General features: G+C 32.8%; 1 protein-coding gene across 4 annotated transcripts in view; it reads right to left on the bottom strand.

The window, feature by feature from the left end:
* The window catches only part of LOC130448924 (histone-lysine N-methyltransferase ash1), a 134,941-nt gene that overhangs the window by 5,925 nt on the left and 106,881 nt on the right, over nucleotides 1–22,135 (bottom strand). For all 4 annotated transcript variants that reach the window (XM_056786528.1, XM_056786530.1, XM_056786531.1 and 1 more), the window contains 13 exons: nucleotides 11,480–13,778; nucleotides 11,140–11,425; nucleotides 8,009–8,383; nucleotides 7,725–7,946; nucleotides 7,450–7,661; nucleotides 7,047–7,393; nucleotides 6,705–6,992; nucleotides 4,375–4,606; nucleotides 3,975–4,310; nucleotides 3,719–3,923; nucleotides 1,147–1,395; nucleotides 904–1,087; nucleotides 604–840 (listed from right to left, as the gene is read on the bottom strand). In XM_056786528.1, the coding sequence (XP_056642506.1) occupies nucleotides 604–840; nucleotides 904–1,087; nucleotides 1,147–1,395; nucleotides 3,719–3,923; nucleotides 3,975–4,310; nucleotides 4,375–4,606; nucleotides 6,705–6,992; nucleotides 7,047–7,393; nucleotides 7,450–7,661; nucleotides 7,725–7,946; nucleotides 8,009–8,383; nucleotides 11,140–11,425; nucleotides 11,480–13,778 (5,472 nt within the window). The remainder of the gene's footprint in view (nucleotides 1–603; nucleotides 841–903; nucleotides 1,088–1,146; nucleotides 1,396–3,718; nucleotides 3,924–3,974; nucleotides 4,311–4,374; nucleotides 4,607–6,704; nucleotides 6,993–7,046; nucleotides 7,394–7,449; nucleotides 7,662–7,724; nucleotides 7,947–8,008; nucleotides 8,384–11,139; nucleotides 11,426–11,479; nucleotides 13,779–22,135) is intronic.

The raw sequence follows: 22,135 nt of genomic DNA, 5'->3' as shown, positions 1-22,135 counted from the left end.
GTTATTGTTCTTAAGTCTACATTAGACTCAATTAGGTTTGTATTGACAATAGGACAATTCTTTGATGGTTGCTCTACTGGATTGAGGTTAGGATTTATTGATTGCTGTATAGTAATTTTTGATGTTTATAATTTTCTGGCAATTGTATTGGTTTTCGCCGGTTCTCAAACGACGAGGGACCCAAACCAAAAACACCTTATTGTTCTTGAATCTACAATATATACAAATCAGTTTTCAATTGATAACAGGACAATGCTTTGATAGTTGCTGGATCACATTTACTTCAAGTTCAATTCAACACCTCTTTCACATGACTAACTGCAATGAGTATGGTCAAAATATCCCAAGAGTTAGTTCCTGTTACGGTTTTCGAACCATTTGATGGTAATTTCATTAAAAATCTGGGTGGTTTATATCCTTTTTATAAATGTTTATTAGTTTATCATATTTTAATGTAAAAATCTTTGGAGTAATTTAACAGTTGATTAATTACAGACATTTCGTTCGTCATCCTGAACCACCGAGACGTTAAAGATAAATTATACAGGGAAAAAACTGAAAGTAGATATAGAATTAATGATAGTTTGGATAATAAAAATTTACCTTAACGACAGTTTGTGGTACGACATTGGTACTCGGCGTTTCCTGTTTAACGCTTGTTCCTCCACTTGCCGATCCACTTTTACTAGTTGCCTCATCGTTTTTTTGTTTTCTCCCTGTAGATTTCATAAACGCCTCATCGACGTCGTGAGGACAATACGTCCTAGATATTTTTAAGCGCGTCTCAAAGTGCTCGAAAGCAAAGCTTTTCGTGCATATGGGAAACTTAGATTTTGATACCTGATAAGAAATGAATTTTATTGTAAAATATTTTGAAGAATGATATAAATGAGGTATACTCACTTTGCTGAACATTTTAGCTCCTTTATCAACTCTATATTCGCATATGTATATATGATCCGGAGAGGAGCCTATAGGTCTACCTTTACAATAAGTATTTACATCCATAACCCAACAATGGGATATAATCAATTCAACAGGCACTGCTTCGTAGAGAGGTACTCTCATAACTTCATTCGGGAAAAATCTATAAACGATTAGAATAATTGAAAATAACATTTCTGTATTGAATGATCGATTACTTACTTTCTAGTCGGTTCGTGGAAAGTTTCGTGGGGTCTTAGGTAATGGTGACCGTACGCTAAACGTTTACCGGTCTTTTCCTCTTTCCATAACCTTTCGATCCTAAATATGTCTAAATCGGTGTATTCTATCTTCCCTATCGTATCATAAGTATGCTTTTTATCGGTACCTTTTATAGGAATATCTCGTAGAACATACACGGTATCTCCTTGTCGCAATTGAAGATCGCCCCGCATTAAAGTCATGTAGTATCTAAAAAAAATTGATTGTTAAGCATATGAAATTAGATAAAAAAATTATACTATCACGGTTCCCTCGTTTCTTGGATCTACACAAACGAAAAATCGTCCTATTTCCATAAATTTTTTTGGATCTGTTTTTTTGGAAAAAATTATGGGAAATATCAGTTTTAGAGATGTTCTTATAACTCATAAATTTTTGCAAAGCATCAAACAAAGTCTATAGGGACGATGTAGTACTTTTAACTAGACCAAAAATAAAAATGTGCAAAGGTTAAAAGTAAGAGCAAGAGACCTTGGACTTCATGGCAATGGAAGGGAATTCATTATTATCAATAAAAATAAACAATGGAAAATAATACTGTTTTGAAGAGGTAGGCTGATTTGAATTTCTAAGGGTAACAAATTCCAAACTATCTGGAAAGGGCAACAAGGTAGCAGGAACTGTAAAAGAGGTGTGAATTTCAAAATATTATCAAGATCAGGAAAAACTAGAGTTTATAAAACAGATATTCATTCAACAGTGCTCTAATGCTCTGAACTATGGGTATTATCGAAAGAGGTTATATTAGAAAGGAAGGTAGTGAGGAAAATTGTTAGGGAAATGAAAGCGTCTGTAGTATTTAATTTACATTACCGACCACTTTTAGTTGAGTAAAAGTAGGCGATCTATTATTTGAATTCCATTAAATAAGCTCTAGAGAAACAATTGTGATAACAGATATTTTTTTAATCATTTTTATAAAAAGCACGTTAAACTAAATAAATTTCTCTTTACAAATATAACCAAAGGCGAATTACTATACACTACACCGTATTTACATAAATAAATGATGACCGTTTACAATCAAACTACAATTACCCAGGAGTTAGCTGGCTGGGACACGTCTCCCAAGTATCGAGAAAGACAAAAAGACCAAGGAAGAAATTTATAGAAGAGGTGAGGATAGATATAAAAACATTGGTATAGAAAGATGGGAAGAAAAGTCCTAAGGCAGAATCAAATGGAAAATTTTAGTTGAATAGATCAATATAAAGAAAACTTTAAAAGCGTGTGCATTTTGAGCAATATATGTTGTTTCTTCAAATAGGTGTTTTTTGTAATTATTTTCAGATTTTAAAACTTTGGCATATTCATAATCCATAGGATGACCTTCATAGAAAAGGTGTTCGGCCAGTGAACATTTGTCAGGATATAACTCATTATCACTTTTATGAGAGGTTATCCTATTGGTTAATAATCTCTTAGATCGTCCAATGTATTTTTCATCACAACTTATACAAGGAATTTCAAAATGATCATTGTATCAATGAACAAACTGATTTAAATAAACTTAGTATAATCTACGCATACCTTTTAGATTTTGAAAAAACTAATTCTATAAAAAATCATCGACATAACATTATTTAGTTATAATCTAAAGTAACATAACTTTAAATTTCAAAAAAATTAATTGAAAAAAAAGGAAGACCAAGGACGAAAATTGTAGATGAGACAAAGATAGATGTAAAAAACTTTGGTATATGAGAAGAAAAGCCATGACAGAATCAAATGTAAAAATTTAGTCGAAAAGATCGAGTCAACAATATAGGGAGAACTTAAAGACATGTGCATTTTGAGAAATATGTTGTTTCTAAAAATAGGCGCTTGTTGTAGTTAGTTTCAGTTGTTAAAAATTCGGCACATTCACAGTCTATAGAATAATCTTCATACAAAACTTGTTCGGCCAGTTAACATTTGTGAGGATATAATTGCTGTCACTTTTGTGAGAGGTTCTCCTATCAGTTAGTAACCTCTTACAATGTATTTTGTAACACAATTTGAACAAGGAATTTCAAAATGATCATTTTATCAATTAACAAGCTGATTTAAATAATCTTAATACAATCTATAATGATCATTGTATCAATGAACAAACTAATTTAAATGAACTTAGTAATCTACGCTTACCTTTTAGATTTTGAAAAAACAAATTCTATAAAAAATCAACGATATAACATTACAATCTTAAGTAACATAACTTTGTGGTAACATGTGAGAAAAAACCAATTTTGAGAGGAAGTATTATTTCAAATTGAAAAAACATAAAAAATTAACTTTTTGGTATAACTTTGTTTTTAATTGGTTGTTATTTTGGTATGGATTAAGAATGAAAATAGGAAAACTTCATTCAATTCCTTATAAAAAAGTTATGAATAATTGTAAGTGAATGAATACATTTATGTGAACATTTTTTGAAACCCAAAACAAAATTTATTTTTATATAAAAAAAAACATTGAAATGATTTTTCGATTTTCTAGAGCTAAACAAAACAAAGAAAAAAAAAATTCTAACCTGTGTCCATGCTCGGTAAACTCGTTCAAAGGAATCTCATAGTCGACTTCTCTTGGTACGCAAATCTCGCAATGATAACTGGGAGCACTAGCATCAGCTTTCACGCATTCACAATGCTGCCAAACCATACAACGCTCGCATTGTATCATGAGTCCTTCATCTCTCGGTATACCACAAATACACCTTATAATATCTTCTTCTTCATCTAGAATGGTAATTATTAGGAATAAAATATTTTTATAGATGGTACACTTACTCTTCTTCTTATTGGAGACAAACGTAGAGGGCGGTTTTTCCCCTAAAGTATCTTCGAATTTTGTTAAACTTTCCCTTTTGGAATCTGTGTAAATTTTTTTTAATTTAGCACTAGCGATACCCATCTCGCTAGTACGCCCATAGAAACGAATATAATTCCTAAATAACAGGTTAAAGTCTTCATCAAAACTTTCTGCTGTCTTGTACACTCCGGTAGCTATATTTTGTTCTATAATAGTTAGATCTATGGGATTGGAAAGTCTGGTATAAAATTCGGGTACTTTACGTTTTGATGGCATTGTTAAGAACGGTATACTCAGAAGTTCGCCTTTTGAATCTACAACAAAATAATTTTTTTTTTAATATAAATAATACCAAAACTTCAACGGTAAGTGTGTTACCCTTAGCAGTTGTTACGGCGGTCCATATATCTTTAAGAAGCGTGGCCAGTTTAACGGTCTTGTTAAGTTCTGGATCGTCTTCGGCTTGTGCTAATCTTCTAGTTTTCATATTCCTGGGTTTTTGAAGCGCGTTCAATTGATTAATAAATGTGCTGGTATCGGTAGGCGTGGCGGTTTGTGGTCTGGATGTACCCGAAGCAGTGCTAAGTGATCTATCACGAACTTTCCTTACCTAAAAGAAAATTAACCGATCAAATTATTAGATGTATTATACAGTGGGAATATTAAGAAGTCCTACATCCCCCCTGCAAAGAAATCACCGTTATTATTAAATTATCTAATTTTTATTCTTGAAGGCTTATATCGATTTATTTTTCAGAATACTTTTGTATTTTTTAAAAAATCTAGTTGGTGAGTTTTGGGTTTTATAGATGCCAAAAAACCAAGCATTTATCAATAAGTGTTTATAAATAAGATTGACAAAAACAAAGTGAAAATTACCACTTGCAATTTGGCGACTTTTATCCACAACAATCAGAATTGTGCAGCCTCATGGTTTAACAGAAAAATGTGAAACAGTTCTAATATTTAATGAAATCTATTTAATGAAGGTTTTACAGATCCTGCAATTAATCGACACCACTATAGTCTACTTGTCACAATTTCCTTTCTAAATTGGTTCTGTTTCGACATCATAATTTCCTATTTAAAATTATTTAAATTTAAAAACATTGCACGAATGTAACCCAAACAGAGATAAAACTTCTTGTGTGTAAATTGACTCACCTCTTGATGGGAACCAATAGCATCTGTTAATTATCTGGTTGAGTGATACAAAGCGTTAGTTACCTAACTTTAGGTTTAATGGATTCATTAAGATTTATGGTATGCGATCCTAATGGGGACCCGCATCATAGTTAATTAGCTCAAAGTGTTCCTTAGACACTTGAAGTTACATTAACGTATGAACTTACGTACTTTATTTTATATCGATGTGAATCTAACGACCGTACATATAATTATTTATAACCTTGTGTACAATAGGATTTTAGTAGTTAAAAGCGGATACGAGGTCTTTCAATAGTCTGAAATTCGTCGAATATGGTCGTCGGATTATTGAAATAAAGTTTAATTAATAATTTTATCATTTAATAAATAGTTTCAATGTTTTAATACAAAGAATATGGTCAACCATCATTGATTAGTCCGAAGATACATTACAGGTTCTGCCAAAAACAAGAAACGGGATGGTAAAAAAAGACTTCTGAGGAAAAACAAGTGGATATATTTTGTTTCAATTTGTAGTAAAACCATCCAGTTCGAGTAGAAATGTTGGTCACAGAACCATTTTAAGGATTTTAAAAAAGCAAAAGCAAAAAATTCATCGATATAAAATTAAAATGGCAGATGAAAACCCAGATCGACGACTGAAGTATTGTAAAACAATAGATAATAATATTTCACAAGATCCAAATTACTACTACATATTTGTTTTTACAAAGAAGATCAGATATTGGTCTGACAAAAAACCCTTTTCCGCATTAATTAAATGTTTGGGGAGGTATACTAGGGGGATATATTATAGACCCTTCTTTTATCGACGGAAAATTAACGTGTGAAACCTGTTATAAATGGTCCCTGCAATTAGTGATGTAGTTAGAAACAATCCAGGTGAATTCACTCTGTGAATATGGGATTATCTTAAATCCAAAATGTATACGAACCATTTGACGACACTTGCTGAACTCCTCCAAAGAATACAGGAAGACTGTTGTAGGATTGATATTCGGATCATAAAAATGGTTAGGGAAGTAACGAAACTATTTATGTCAGGAAGTAAATGGAGAATATTTCGAGCATCTCCTGTAGTACATCAAATTTTCATTGTTGAAGCTACCTAGCTCGTACGTGGGTTTGGTAGCTCAACTGGTCTATCTTAGATTTATCCCCAACCAGAATCCCATCAATAACATAGATGGCAACCATTAGAATTCGGCCATTGGTGCACTTGATGAAAAGACAGGGATCTGTGGTAGCAGAGTGAGGTAGGTAGGTCGTACATTCTCTAGGATAATTGGTCTGGTTCCTTCAATTTCAAAGTAATGATATTTTTTATTAATTGTTTCAGTCAAAATTTAAAAATTATAATTGTTATTTACATATCCTTTTCAACGAAATATCGTACGAACCCCCTTGATATTTAAAAAATAGAGGGTAAAAAGGAAAAAGTTTTTGTATGTTATAAAACACCTAGATTAGAATAAAAATTGAGGATTTTTCATTTTTTTATAAAATAACGGAGATTCCTAAGAACGTAAATACCAAATTACCTTCGTCAAGTTTCTCAATAAAAAGCACTGGTGTTCTAAAATGAAGCATTTCTGTTGGTGACTGACAGGTTTAACTTGGATAATCGGCAACGTTTGAGGGGTCACAGGTGGTTTTTCGATTTCTTTATTATTGTTGTTGGTAGATTTCTTTTTCGCTTCGTTTTTCCGCGGTCTTCCTACTCTACCAGGATTCTTTTTATCGGCAGTCGATTGATCAGGTAATTGTCGAACTCGTTGTGTTTTACCACCGATTACTCCTCGACAAAGTTCACTGCCGCATTTGCACTCCTAATAAAAGATAATATTAATAATTGAAATAAATTTTGATGTATCAATACTCACTTGTCCCTCGGCTGGATTAAACAAAGAGAAATTGTAGTCGTAAGTTAATTCTTCGCCGGCTTCAATATCTCTAAGGGAAAATAAGGCCATTCTAAATTGTCCGTTGACAGACCATTTTTGCATTTCACAATTCGGTGCACAAGAATGATTAACGAATCTCCCATCACCGCCCATACGATGACCGTCTATTACCAACCCCCCATCGAGGTGTAGACAATAATGGTGGGTATCATTGGTGTAAATTGTACCCATGCGTTCTTTAAATTCTTGGTCAGATACTACTTCACCAACATATTCGAGAATAAATTCGCCTGTTTTTATTGGTAGTTTAGTTCTAACTCCCCAACCTAGAAACATATCAATCACATTTGTACCAAGGAGAAAAAAATTTTTTTTTCCTTACCTTTAGATTCTGTCATGAATTTTTCTAATCCCGGTGCTCCATCATGCCTTTGTATCCTTTGATTGAGGCACCTATGGGAAGCTGGACATTCCGAATATACTAATCTGTTGATACAATCATCTCCACAGTTACTTGAAGGTTTACAATTGCATGATTGAGGTTCACAAGTACCTGTTGTTGTTTTGACATTGTAAATGTTGGTCCTAATTTTCCTAAAACAAAATTAATCTCATAAAATCGAATTGTACAGAGTTTGAAAAGTATGACAAACTTACTTGTAATTCCAAGACGGTACTATATCTCTACCTGGTAGCTGAGAATGTGTATGTTGCCACCAGATATCGTAAGGTAATTGAAAAGGAAGTTTTCTGCACCTAAGATACTTTCCACAATGATACGGGGGTGGTAAGAGACCGTATGGATGATCAGCTGCGTTGTAAGTTATATTCCGGGATGGTTTATTAGCATTCTCGGTACGTTTTTGACGAATAGTTTCGCTAAAAATTCATTTATATGATATATAAATATAAGAAGATATTTGAAAAAAAAATCAACTTACTCATCCTCTTTATAGTAATCCGAGAACAATCCGGCAACGAGATACTTTTTTCTCCATCTTAAACCCTTTCTCACTTTCTTTTCATCTCCCGAAGTCGACGCTCTATCCTCCTTTAATCTTCTTTCGATCAATGGTTCGATACTACTAGCAGGTGACACGTCTCTCAATTTCCTCTTAGGATAGTTGTTTTCAAACAGCTTTTCTTTACTCCTTTTGCGCTTCGCGCGTTCTTCTAGTCTGGAACGTAGACGTTCTATGCTTGATTCGAGAGATAATTCGAGATCGTTTTCCGGGTCGTCCGGTTTATATTTGCTGCGATCACTACTTCTAGTGTCAACTGATGAAGGAGAAAAGTCTCGTTGACGAAGTGTCATCCTGTAAATTGAGGTAGATATTGAAAATTATTTTCCAAATTATTCTACAGAATTTTTTCCATGAATAGTACAGTAAATTTTCAATATATTAAGTTTTAATTCAATAAGTTGTGTTAAGATATTTAAAAGCCAAGTATAAAAGTGCAATGTGATATTTAGTTAATTTTGTTGTCTGTCTTTTGCATTTTGGATTATCATCTAGTGAATACACTGTTTGTTCAGTATGAATATCACCAACAGTTCCAGAAATTCCAACTCAGATTATTATCTAGGACCCATTTTTCATCTCCATTGATCTGCTGCAAATGTTTTTGGATGATCGACAAAGTTAAGAGTATTGAAATCCTTGTATGCACTTAGAGATCCATTTTAAACAAAAAGTCTAATATTTAATTATTTGAAAGTGGACAAGTCACAACAACCTTGGGATGTCTTTGAAACGACTTTGAAATGAAGTATTAACCTACGCAAAAGAGAAATAATTTTCCATTCATCTTAATACAACTTAATACCAATATACTACATACTTCAAGAACACTTTTTTAGTAAAATCAGGTTCTATAGGTTTTGTTATACTACGTATATGCTTTTTCAACTGTTGTTAACACGAGATAGGAAAATTTGGACAAAATAAGTTGAAACATACTTTCATGGTCATCAAAATGGAGATAATACCCCACAATATCTATTTGGAATGATTAAACTATTGGGTTGGCGACTAAGTAATTTGGACTTTAAAGTATAAAATCAAACACTTTTCATTTAAAAAAGAATAGTTTTTAATCAATTATATATTTTCTATTTTACTCATTCATCTTTTGCCATCTTTCTTTCAGCTTCATGATTCAGCGCTCATAAAATTTCTGGTCCTTATAAGCAAAAAACTGCACCAGCTGGGATTGAATGTCACGTCATTTGTGAAAGTTTGGCCATTCAAAGAATTCTGCAAACTTCTGCAAGCTTCCCACAAGTTGCCAAAGATGTGTGATGCCTTGCATTATTATGGTGGGACCCTAAACCTATCCGATTTGATCAGAATTGATCGTTTGGTTCCTTGGAAGCAGCTCAAAAAACACAACACCTTTGTAATCCCGCCAAACTGACAGCATGAGCTTTTCTTGTTGTTTTTCAGCATGGCGAGAGCTTTATCCAGATGATATAGTGGAAACCTTAGTTCATATTGACAATTTTCTTTTATTAACCAATCAATATTGTATCTGATAAAACTAGGTTTTTGCATATAACTAAGTTATATAAATCAGATCAAAAGTAAAATATTCCTTTTTGACCACTAATATTGCATTATGCACTTTCTCGAACCACTTGTAGGACCTTTCTAAATGTAAAAAATTACATTGTCCATTACAATCACACTATTTGGTTAGGTTGACAATTGTGACTGTGAGCTTTTCAACTCAGAGTGCCAGCTTGTTAACTCCAACTGTGAGCTTGACAATTCTGTCTGTGAGCTTGACAATTCTGACTGTGAGCTTGTCAACTCCGACTGTGAGCTTGTTAACTCCCAACTGTGAGCTTGACAATTCTGTCTGTGAGCTTGACAATTCTGACACGGAGCTTGTCAACTCAGAGTGCCAGCTTGTTAACTCCAACTGTGAGCTTGACAATTCTGTCTGTGAGCTTGAAAATTCTGACTGTGAGCTTGTCAACTCCGACTGTGAGCTTGTTAACTCCCAACTGTGAGCTTGACAATTCTGTCTGTGAGCTTGACAATTCTGACTGTGAGCTTGTCAACTCCGACTGTGAGCTTGTTAACTCCCAACTGTGAGCTTGACAATTCTGTCTGTGAGCTTGACAATTCTGACTGTGAGCTTGTCAACTCCGACTGTGAGCTTGTTAACTCCAACTGTGAGCTTGACAATTCTGACTGTGAGCTTGACAAATTTGACTGTGATCTTGATAATTCTGACTGTGAGCTTAACAACTCTGAGTCTAAGCTTGACAACTATGAGTGTAAGCTGGGTAACTCTGACTGTAAGCTTGACAACGCTGTACTATTTTTGTCCTCATCAATTACAAACTACAAAGATATGTAATGTACCCTCTGAATGACAACTCTGACTGTAAGCTTGACAACTTTGCCTTTGAGCTTGTCAAGACTGCCTGTAAGCTTGACAACTCTGACTGAGCTTAATAACTCTGACTGTAAGCTTGACAACTATGACTGTAAGCTGGGTAACTCTGACTGTAAGCTTGACAACGCTGTACTATTTTTGTCCCCATCAATTACAAACTACAAAGATATGTAATGTACCCTCTGACTGACATCTCTGACTGTAAGCTTGACAACTTTGCCTTTGAGCTTGTCAACTGTGACTATAAGTTTGACAATTCTGACTGAGGGCTTGATAATTATGACTGTAAGCTTGATAATTTTGACTGTGCACTTGTCCTCATCATTTACAAACTAAAATGATATGTAATTGTACCCTCTAAAAAAGATTAACAGATTGAGTTCCATCTCCACTATTCACTCAGTGGTCTATCTAGTGCATGTTCCTCTCAAGAGGCTTGTGATAATCACGGAGGGTCTAGGTAGGAGGACAAATAAATTTTGGTATAATATGATGATAAATCATGGAATCACCAAGAGACAAGGACAAGGACTGATTATAATATGACATTTGTTAAAAATACACAATGAAAAAGGAATTGAATGAAAATTTAAAATTTGTTGTCCAATACTGTGTAGACAGTTTTTGCTGCTGGAAGAAAATCATTTTGTTAATGAAAACTCACCTTTCGGATTTAACATCATCTTCGAATTCGGTTCTTTCATCTTGGGGTAAGCTTTCGCATTCGCTCATCAATTCCCAATGGGAAGACTCGTCTATTTTATCTTTTTCCGGTGTGACTGGCGTGGATACTGAAATTTCGGATTTTTCCGTTCTCTGAACAAATTTTATGTATTCTTCACCTTCCTTGGGTACTCGATCGCAAGCGTTGGAAGGTAAAGATTGTATTGGTAATGGTATTGAGCATTCAACGATCGTTTTCTTTTTTTTCTTTTTTACAGTCGGAAATCCTGCGAATCGAATTAAATAAATAAAAATAATAATATGATGAGAAATAATCTTACCGGTTCTATTGATGGCTCTTCTTTTTCTTACTTTCTTCTTAGCAGATTCAGGAGATAATTTGGTACTTTGATCGTTGACTGGTTGTTCTTTTTTAACTTCTTCTATTTTTTCTATTAGTTTTTTGTTGTCTACGGTTGTCGAGGTTTTAGCGATGAGATTCCTTTTGGCTTTCAATTCGGTTATAAACGATTCGATATTTATTTTCGGTTTATCTTCTTCTTCTTCTTCGGTTGTTGAAACAGGCTCTACTTTTATTACGGCGTCTAATTGTTCTATAGAATTTACCATTTCTAATCTATGTCGTTTTTTAGGAGTTGTGGTAATTGAATTTGTTTTCTTTTCAATAGAATTAGGAGATGTTGGTAATTCATCGGAAAAACGATTTATGCAAGCTTCGATTGCTTCTTTAATATGGCTATCGCGTTTTGTTCCTGTATCTTTTTTAATTTCTTTACTTGTAGTTTTTGTTACATCTTTTCCTGCTGGTTTTGTTTCTTTTACGATTTGTTTTACTTGTTCTTTAGCAGACTGTTTTATCGTTTCTTTGACTGTTATTTTTGTAGATTCTTTATGAGATGATTTAGCGTTTTCTTTAATTACTTCTTTTGTTATAGTTTTCGCTTCTTTTATAATAGTTTTTGTATTTTCTTTTACTTCGTATTCGTTGTTATTATTATTTTGTACTTTAGGTGAAGAAGTAGCGTTTGATTTAATAACTGGAACGTGCTTTGGAGAAACTGGTGCTCTCTGACTTTCACTCTTAGGAGTTGTATTACCTAATTTCGGTTTATCAATTTTGGACGACTGTATTGGTTGTTTTAATTTATTTTTTTCGGTTTTAATGTCTTCGGGTTCTATTTTAATTTCTTCCGCATCCGTTTTGTTATCGTTACTGTTTAATAGATGGTAATGCCTCTTCTTGAGAGGTAAACGTTGTTCGTTTGAATTATTTACTTTGTTATCTGCAGTACTGACGTTTTGTTTCTTTTTCTTCTTTTCTGAATGTTCGGTTGTTTTTCTTTTTTTAGTAACTTTCTTTAACGTTTTCATTATTTGTTCTGGTACATTTTCTTTAGGTTGTTTGGTTGCTATAGCACAGTACTTAATAAAATCTGCAATCAGTTTGTCGATATCTATATTTATCTTGGGATCTGATGTCGTAAGTGGTTTTAATACTTTGAATTTGTACTTTTTATGCTTTTTATGTTTATGTTTACTGTGCATCAATTTGGGAACTTTAAGGGTTTGGTAGCGATTTCTTTTATCTATTTTATTTTTCGTACTGAGTACCGGCCTATTGAGTACTCTTCCTTTCTTTACTTTTTGTTGATTTTCTTTAGATTTGTCTAAGGATTTATTGTTTGCATCAGTATTGGAAGTTATTCTATGCTTCGGTGGTCTACCGGGTCCTTTTTTAACTGTAGGCGGTCTACCCGCTTTTCTCCTCGGTGGGTATAATACTCTATCGGCATTACCGTACATTACTCTATCAAATCTATTGGAAGTTACTGGAATTTTACTCATTTCTTTCGAATTAACAACACCAGGTACTTGTTTAAGATTATTATTAGTTCTAGTCACAGTTTTATCGTTTTTTAACATTTTTGGTGGGGATTTTTCCACCTTTTTAGGTTCCTCTTTTGGAATTGTTGGTTTCTGTTTTATACTAGGGGATAAACTTGGTTCTGGACTTGAAACGTGATCCGGGCTATTTTGTATACCGGAATCGGGGGAAACGTTAGGATTGGTGCAATATTCTTGAGTTTTTTCCGTTTGATTAGTATCTTTTTCAGCTTTTTTCGGTCTACCTCGCCTTTTCTTAGCAATTTCCGCATCCGGTTTGCCATTTTGAGCATCCAAATTAGTTGTCGAAATAGTTGAAGGTTTAACTGCCTCACTTACAGTCGGTATTGGAGGACAAGGGGTATTTAACATCTGCGTCTGCGCCACGAACTGTTGTAATAAGCTATTTGCGTATAAACTTCCAGGATTTGGTGGCGCATGCGTTTCGCCTTCGCTGGAACTCTCAGTTGTCCTCTGTATTAGCGCGTTAACCGCTTGTTGAGGTAGTTCCATATCCGAACCGGACATGTCTCCTGTAGCCGGTGAATTTTTATCGCTTCGATTACATTCGAAATCGAAAGCATCGATTTCTTGTTGATCGGGTAAAATAGCAGCTAGATCTTCTTGGCGGATTTCTTGGAGGCTACAGGAAGCCAACATCGCGCTATCTGCATCTGAATCATCCGAGTCTGAACTTGAATACGTGGAGCCTCGGGAAAGCGGAAGCGACGCCATCTGAAAAGAAATTAATAATGAGAGCGGTATTCATTTTGTATCTACTAATCGCATCTATAAGATGAATACAAAATATAAATTTTATCTATTTCAGGTATAAGTAAATCTCGGGTGGTCATCGCAAGATGTAAAAATGTCCATTAGAAATCAATGTTTGTATTTTTTTAATACTATATGAGAACAATTAAATCATAAGTCATATACACTAGGATTTTTGAGGTTAGAATAGGCAAGATAATGTGAGATTTCAAAGTTACAGTGTTGCCTATGTCCCAATAAGTCACATACTATAGGATGCTTGAGGTTAGAATAGGCAAGATAATGTGAGATTTCAAAGTTACAGTGTTGCCTATGTCCCAATAAGTCACATACTATAGGAAGTTTGAGGTTAGAATAGGCAAGATAGTGTTAGATTTCAAAGTTACAGTGTTGCCTATGTTCTATCATTGTAATTCAAACCCAATATTCTATAATCCACATCTTTTCAAGAAGAGAAAAAAAATTTCTTGAACTGCTTGGTCTTTTTGAAGTGGAAGGAGCCTGAAAATGTTGTTACTTTCAGGGTTTGTATGTCGTAGGTCAAAAATTCAAAAATTAAGCAGAAAAGTAAGTAAAATTTTATTAACAGAATGTTTTTCTATACAAATTTGGACTTGTTACTATAGAAGATTTTTTTTGGCGGCCAACTACAAAATAATTAATACCCCTACCACCCCCCGCCGTGGGGTGATGCTTACATTTTCTGTACTTTTCAGTGAAAACTTTGTATATAAATGTATTTTTAATGATTTAATACGATTAAATAAAATTGTGAAAATTGCCTTGGCAGTCAACGTTTTAATGACCATTATTGTATATTGTAAACAATATCTATTTTCCATAACATAGCAATAAAATGTTCAACACATTCAAAGTTGTAGTTTTTTTCTCTCCAATTGAATTGATGCTTATAACGAATTTGTTATGATGAAAAAGTTAGGTTAGAACAAGAGAAAATTGAATGAAATTAGTTTATTAACTTTAATACTTTATTCATTATTTATATGAATAACAAAATTTTTAAGACAAAATTTGAAATTAAATTCCAAATTTTGATATTGTAGTATTGAAATAAGTTTTGACAGCTGACATACGTTGTGGGAAATATTTTAAAAACTGTACATATTTCTTAAGCTTTAAATCAAAAAATGAGCACCTTATGAATCATAATTTTCAAAATCCTCGAATCCATAATTTCCATAACAGCAATTCCATTCAAAAATTATAAAAGCGTCATAAATTCACTTGTATTTATCATGAAACCGCACAGTCGTATATTTCAACACAGAAAGCTGTCTTTATAAACAACTCACCACTACCGGTACTTTATTTGAAATTTTATTTATACACGAAATTTTACTAGTAAAATTATATTAAAACAATCCAAAACGTACGCGTCATGAACGTCGTGTTTGTTGCATCTAGTGCCCCATGGTTAAAATGTACCTAGTAATGCGAAGGGTTCGAAATTTGGTTACAAAACCGTCCCGCCAACGGTCGCGATTAATCGATGGTATACAGGACCGGATTCACGAATAAGTTCCGCGTTTTGAAAACCTAGCAGCTGTAGCTGACCGATTCTGTCCGGATAGTATATTTTTTGTTATAAAGGTATTAAGAAAATAATTGTTGAATAAATATATAATAAAATTAATAACTTTTTATCTAATTGCTGCTATTACTTGCTTACTTATGACTGAATGTAGGAAATATTTTATTTAAATATGTCATACGGTTTTGTGAGTTTATATTTATCATAAAAACACTTTTCTGAATATAGTTATTCATAACTTTTTTGAAAAGAATCAAACTAAGTTTATATATTAGTTTTTTCTGCACAAAAAACGAACATTTTTAAAATAAAACACCAAAATTATTGTTGATAAATTTTTTTATAAATGAAATGTTATTATTACTTCTTAGAATCAACTTTGATTATCATATATAACACTTATACACGTAGTTATATGTTAGATTGGGTTAGGTTTGAAATACGACGATCGTCTTATAAATTAGACTTTGACAATAATAACAAAAAAAAAAACGGCAGTAGAATTGGTATTTGTCCGATGGAAGATGGAATCTAATCTATAATTTATAACAGACCACATTAATAAAACGCCACGAGAGGAGTTTTAAGAAACCAGTCAAGAACGTTAAAAAACTGGAAGAGAGAAAAAAATATGTAAAATATTTTTTGTTTATTAATAATAAATTATATCTATATGTTTAAATAAAGCATTTTTTTCAGTGTATCGTTATTAATTAAAACGTAAATAATGTTACGATTCATTGCTCGGAATCATTTAAAATTCATTGAAACCGGATCTGAGACAGCGATTGTTGGGTATTGTGTGTCATACCCTGGGGTCAAAGTTATGCAACCGGCAAAACAGGTGGACGTCGTGGCGTGCACATGGTAAATTCGGGAAGTTGTTTGGTACAAAAACGATGCTCTCACATTATTAACTCCAATCTACATGATTTTATTTATTACAAATCTAAAGATCATCTTGAAATAGTTTTAATCCCAAAAAATAATATACAGTAAATTAATTATTTTCTAATTAGTACATCGATTTAATTACTATTTTGACAGTAATTTTATTCAAATATATATACATATAATAGGCAAGGTATTAGTTAACTGGTCTGGTAATTCACCATAGCCGTAGGATGAACAGGGAGAATTAGTGAGATTGGATAATTATCAATTTAGTAATTTAACGCTTATTTTGATAAAATTTCAAGCAATAACTGAAAAAGGGATTGGAATTAATGAAATAAGGGTAGAAAAATTATTAGGTTTACATTGTAATTATATATTAGTGTCATTTCCCCAACCGTACACTTTTTCGAGTCTAACTTTTCACAAAATAGAATAAAAGGGAAAATAAAAAATCACGTGGATATTAATCAGAAGATATGGGTGGTTACTAGTTAATACAACATTTTTTGAAAATACATTTTCCTTCGTTTTGATTTCAATAATAATGTCGAAAACTTTGATACACATGTGATAACCATTTCGTTTGAAAATAAGTTCTTGATTCTTAATGTTTTTGTTTTGATACTGCTCAATTTATATTTTTAAAAACTGATTTTCTATTGATGTCTTAAAACTAAGGAGTCTCTTCTATTCTATTGATACTCATCGTTTTTGATTCTATTAAGGCATTATTTATTGCTTTATTTTAAGGCTCTCTCCCGTCTTGGTAATAAATTACGAATATAAAATTCACTGAATTTATTTTGGTTCTTTTAAACAAAGAAGGTCCTCTCTCGTTTTGTTACTGATAGATTTCGATTCTAAAAAGGCACTGAATTTCTTTTGCTGTGTTTCCAACTAAGAAGTCCCTCTCTCATTTTGATACTGATCAATTTCGATTCTAAATGGCACTGAATTTCTATTGCTGTTTTTCAAACAAAGAAGTCCCTCTCTAGTTTTGATACTGATAGATTTCGATTCTAAAAAGGCACTGAATTTCTATTGCTGTGTTTCCAACTAAGAAGTCCCTCTCTAGTTTTTATACTGATAGATTTCGATTCTAAAAAGGCACTGAATTTCTATTGCTGTTTTTCAAACAAAGAAGTCCCTCTCTCGTTTTGATACTGATAGATTTCCATTCTAAAAAGGCACTGAATTTCTATTGCTGTTTTTCAAACAAAGAAGGTCCTCTCTCGTTTTGTTACTGATAGATTTCGATTCTAAAAAGGCACTGAATTTCTTTTGCTGTGTTTCCAACTAAGAAGTCCCTCTCTCATTTTGATACTGATCAATTTCGATTCTAAATGGCACTGAATTTCTATTGCTGTTTTTCAAACAAAGAAGTCCCTCTCTAGTTTTGATACTGATAGATTTCGATTCTAAAAAGGCACTGAATTTCTATTGCTGTGTTTCCAACTAAGAAGTCCCTCTCTAGTTTTTATACTGATAGATTTCGATTCTAAAAAGGCACTGAATTTCTATTGCTGTTTTTCAAACAAAGAAGTCCCTCTCTCGTTTTGATACTGATAGATTTCCATTCTAAAAAGGCACTGAATTTCTATTGCTGTTTTTCAAACAAAGAAGTCCCTCTCTCGTTTTGATACTGATAGATTTCGATTCTAAAAAGGCACTGAATTTCTATTGCTGTTTTTCAAACAAAGAAGACCCTCTCTCGTTTTGATACTGATAGATTTCGATTCTAAAAAGGCACTGAATTTCTATTGCTGTTTTTCAAACAAAGAAGACCCTCTCTCGTTTTGATACTGATAGATTTCGATTCTAAAAAGGCACTGAATTTCTATTGCTGTTTTTCAAACAAAGAAGTCCCTCTCTAGTTTTTATACTGATAGATTTCGATTCTAAAAAGGCACTGAATTTCTATTGCTGTTTTTCAAACAAAGAAGTCCCTCTCTCGTTTTGATACTGATAGATTTCGATTCTAAAAAGGCACTGAATTTCTATTGCTGTTTTTCAAACAAAGAAGACCCTCTCTCGTTTTGATACTGATAGATTTCGATTCTAAAAAGGCACTGAATTTCTATTGCTGTTTTTCAAACAAAGAAGTCCCTCTCTAGTTTTTATACTGATAGATTTCGATTCTAAAAAGGCACTGAATTTCTATTGCTGTTTTTCAAACAAAGAAGTCCCTCTCTCGTTTTGATACTGATAGATTTCGATTCTAAAAAGGCACTGAATTTCTATTGCTGTTTTTCAAACAAAGAAGTCCCTCTCTCGTTTTTATACTGATAGATTTCGATTCTAAAAAGGCACTGAATTTCTATTGCTGTTTTTCAAACAAAGAAGACCCTCTCTCGTTTTGATACTGATAGATTTCGATTCTAAAAAGGCACTGAATTTCTATTGCTGTTTTTCAAACAAAGAAGTCCCTCTCTAGTTTTTATACTGATAGATTTCGATTCTAAAAAGGCACTGAATTTCTATTGCTAATTTTCAAACAAAGAAGTCCCTCTCTCGTTTTGATACTGATAGATTTCGATTCTAAAAAGGCACTGAATTTCTATTGCTGTTTTTCAAACAAAGAAGTCCCTCTCTCGTTTTTATACTGATAGATTTCGATTCTAAAAAGGCACTGAATTTCTATTGCTGTTTTTCAAACAAAGAAGTCCCTCTCTCGTTTTGATACTGATAGATTTCCATTCTAAAAAGGCACTGAATTACTATTGCTGTGTTTCCAACTAAGAAGTCCCTCTCTAGTTTTTATACTGATAGATTTCGATTTTAAAAAGGCACTGAATTTCTATTGCTGTTTTTCAAACAAAGAAGTCCCTCTCTAGTTTTTATACTGATAGATTTCGATTCTAAAAAGGCACTGAATTTCTATTGCTGTTTTTCAAACAAAGAAGTCCCTCTCTCGTTTTGATACTGATAGATTTCGATTCTAAAAAGGCACTGAATTTCTATTGCTGTTTTTCAAACAAAGAAGACCCTCTCTCGTTTTGATACTGATAGATTTCGATTCTAAAAAGGCACTGAATTTCTATTGCTGTTTTTCAAACAAAGAAGACCCTCTCTCGTTTTGATACTGATAGATTTCGATTCTAAAAAGGCACTGAATTTCTATTGCTGTTTTTCAAACAAAGAAGTCCCTCTCTAGTTTTTATACTGATAAATTTCGATTCTAAAAAGGCACTGAATTTCTATTGCTGTTTTTCAAACAAAGAAGTCCCTCTCTAGTTTTTATACTGATAGATTTCGATTCTAAAAAGGCACTGAATTTCTATTGCTGTTTTTCAAACAAAGAAGTCCCTCTCTAGTTTTTATACTGATAGATTTCGATTCTAAAAAGGCACTGAATTTCTATTACTGTTTTTCAAACAAAGAAGTCCCTCTCTAGTATTTATACTGATAGATTTCGATTCTAAAAAGGCACTGAATTTCTATTGCTGTTTTTCAAACAAAGAAGTCCCTCTCTAGTTTTTATACTGATAGATTTCGATTCTAAAAAGGCACTGAATTTCTATTGCTGTTTTTCAAACAAAGAAGTCCCTCTCTAGTTTTTATACTGATAGATTTCGATTCTAAAAAGGCACTGAATTTCTATTGCTGTTTTTCAAACAAAGAAGTCCCTCTCTAGTTTTTATACTGATAGATTTCGATTCTAAAAAGGCACTGAATTTCTATTGCTGTTTTTCAAACAAAGAAGTCCCTCTCTAGTTTTTATACTGATAGATTTCGATTCTAAAAAGGCACTGAATTTCTATTGCTGTGTTTCCAACTAAGAAGTCCCTCTCTAGTTTTTATACTGATAGATTTCGATTCTAAAAAGGCACTGAATTTCTATTGCTGTGTTTCCAACTAAGAAGTCCCTCTCTAGTTTTTATACTGATAGATTTCGATTCTAAAAAGGCACTGAATTTCTATTGCTGTTTTTCAAACAAAGAAGTCCCTCTCTAGTTTTTATACTGATAGATTTCGATTCTAAAAAGGCACTGAATTTCTATTGCTGTTTTTCAAACAAAGAAGTCCCTCTCTAGTTTTTATACTGATAGATTTCGATTCTAAAAAGGCACTGAATTTCTATTGCTGTTTTTCAAACAAAGAAGTCCCTCTCTAGTTTTTATACTGATAGATTTCGATTCTAAAAAGGCACTGAATTTCTATTGCTGTTTTTCAAACAAAGAAGTCCCTCTCTAGTTTTTATACTGATAGATTTCGATTCTAAAAAGGCACTGAATTTCTATTGCTGTTTTTCAAACAAAGAAGTCCCTCTCTAGTTTTTATACTGATAGATTTCGATTCTAAAAAGGCACTGAATTTCTATTGCTGTGTTTCCAACTAAGAAGTCCCTCTCTAGTTTTTATACTGATAGATTTCGATTCTAAAAAGGCACTGAATTTCTATTGCTGTTTTTCAAACAAAGAAGTCCCTCTCTAGTTTTTATACTGATAGATTTCGATTCTAAAAAGGCACTGAATTTCTATTGCTGTTTTTCAAACAAAGAAGTCCCTCTCTAGTTTTTATACTGATAGATTTCGATTCTAAAAAGGCACTGAATTTCTATTGCTGTTTTTCAAACAAAGAAGTCCCTCTCTAGTATTTATACTGATAGATTTCGATTCTAAAAAGGCACTGAATTTCTATTACTGTTTTTCAAACAAAGAAGTCCCTCTCTAGTATTTATACTGATAGATTTCGATTCTAAAAAGGCACTGAATTTCTATTGCTGTTTTTCAAACAAAGAAGTCCCTCTCTAGTTTTTATACTGATAGATTTCGATTCTAAAAAGGCACTGAATTTCTATTGCTGTTTTTCAAACAAAGAAGTCCCTCTCTAGTTTTTATACTGATAGATTTCGATTCTAAAAAGGCACTGAATTTCTATTGCTGTTTTTCAAACAAAGAAGTCCCTCTCTAGTTTTTATACTGATAGATTTCGATTCTAAAAAGGCACTGAATTTCTATTACTGTTTTTCAAACAAAGAAGTCCCTCTCTAGTATTTATACTGATAGATTTCGATTCTAAAAAGGCACTGAATTTCTATTGCTGTTTTTCAAACAAAGAAGTCCCTCTCTAGTTTTTATACTGATAGATTTCGATTCTAAAAAGGCACTGAATTTCTATTGCTGTTTTTCAAACAAAGAAGTCCCTCTCTAGTATTTATACTGATAGATTTCGATTCTAAAAAGGCACTGAATTTCTATTGCTGTTTTTCAAACAAAGAAGTCCCTCTCTCGTTTTGATACTGATAGATTTCGATTCTAAAAAGGCACTGAATTTCTATTGCTGTTTTTCAAACAAAGAAGTCCCTCTCTAGTTTTTATACTGATAGATTTCGATTCTAAAAAGGCACTGAATTTCTATTGCTGTTTTTCAAACAAAGAAGTCCCTCTCTAGTTTTTATACTGATAGATTTCGATTCTAAAAAGGCACTGAATTTCTATTGCTGTGTTTCCAACTAAGAAGTCCCTCTCTAGTTTTTATACTGATAGATTTCGATTCTAAAAAGGCACTGAATTTCTATTGCTGTTTTTCAAACAAAGAAGTCCCTCTCTAGTTTTTATACTGATAGATTTCGATTCTAAAAAGGCACTGAATTTCTATTACTGTTTTTCAAACAAAGAAGTCCCTCTCTAGTTTTTATACTGATAGATTTCGATTCTAAAAAGGCACTGAATTTCTATTACTGTTTTTCAAACAAAGAAGTCCCTCTCTAGTATTTATACTGATAGATTTCGATTCTAAAAAGGCACTGAATTTCTATTGCTGTTTTTCAAACAAAGAAGTCCCTCTCTAGTTTTTATACTGATAGATTTCGATTCTAAAAAGGCACTGAATTTCTATTGCTGTTTTTCAAACAAAGAAGTCCCTC

The sequence above is a fragment of the Diorhabda sublineata genome, chromosome 9 (genome assembly GCF_026230105.1).
Source record: "Diorhabda sublineata isolate icDioSubl1.1 chromosome 9, icDioSubl1.1, whole genome shotgun sequence".
NCBI classification, from domain to species: domain Eukaryota; kingdom Metazoa; phylum Arthropoda; class Insecta; order Coleoptera; family Chrysomelidae; genus Diorhabda; species Diorhabda sublineata.
The sequence above is the reverse complement of the archived record's forward strand: the minus strand, read 5'-3'. Positions and strand labels throughout refer to the sequence as shown.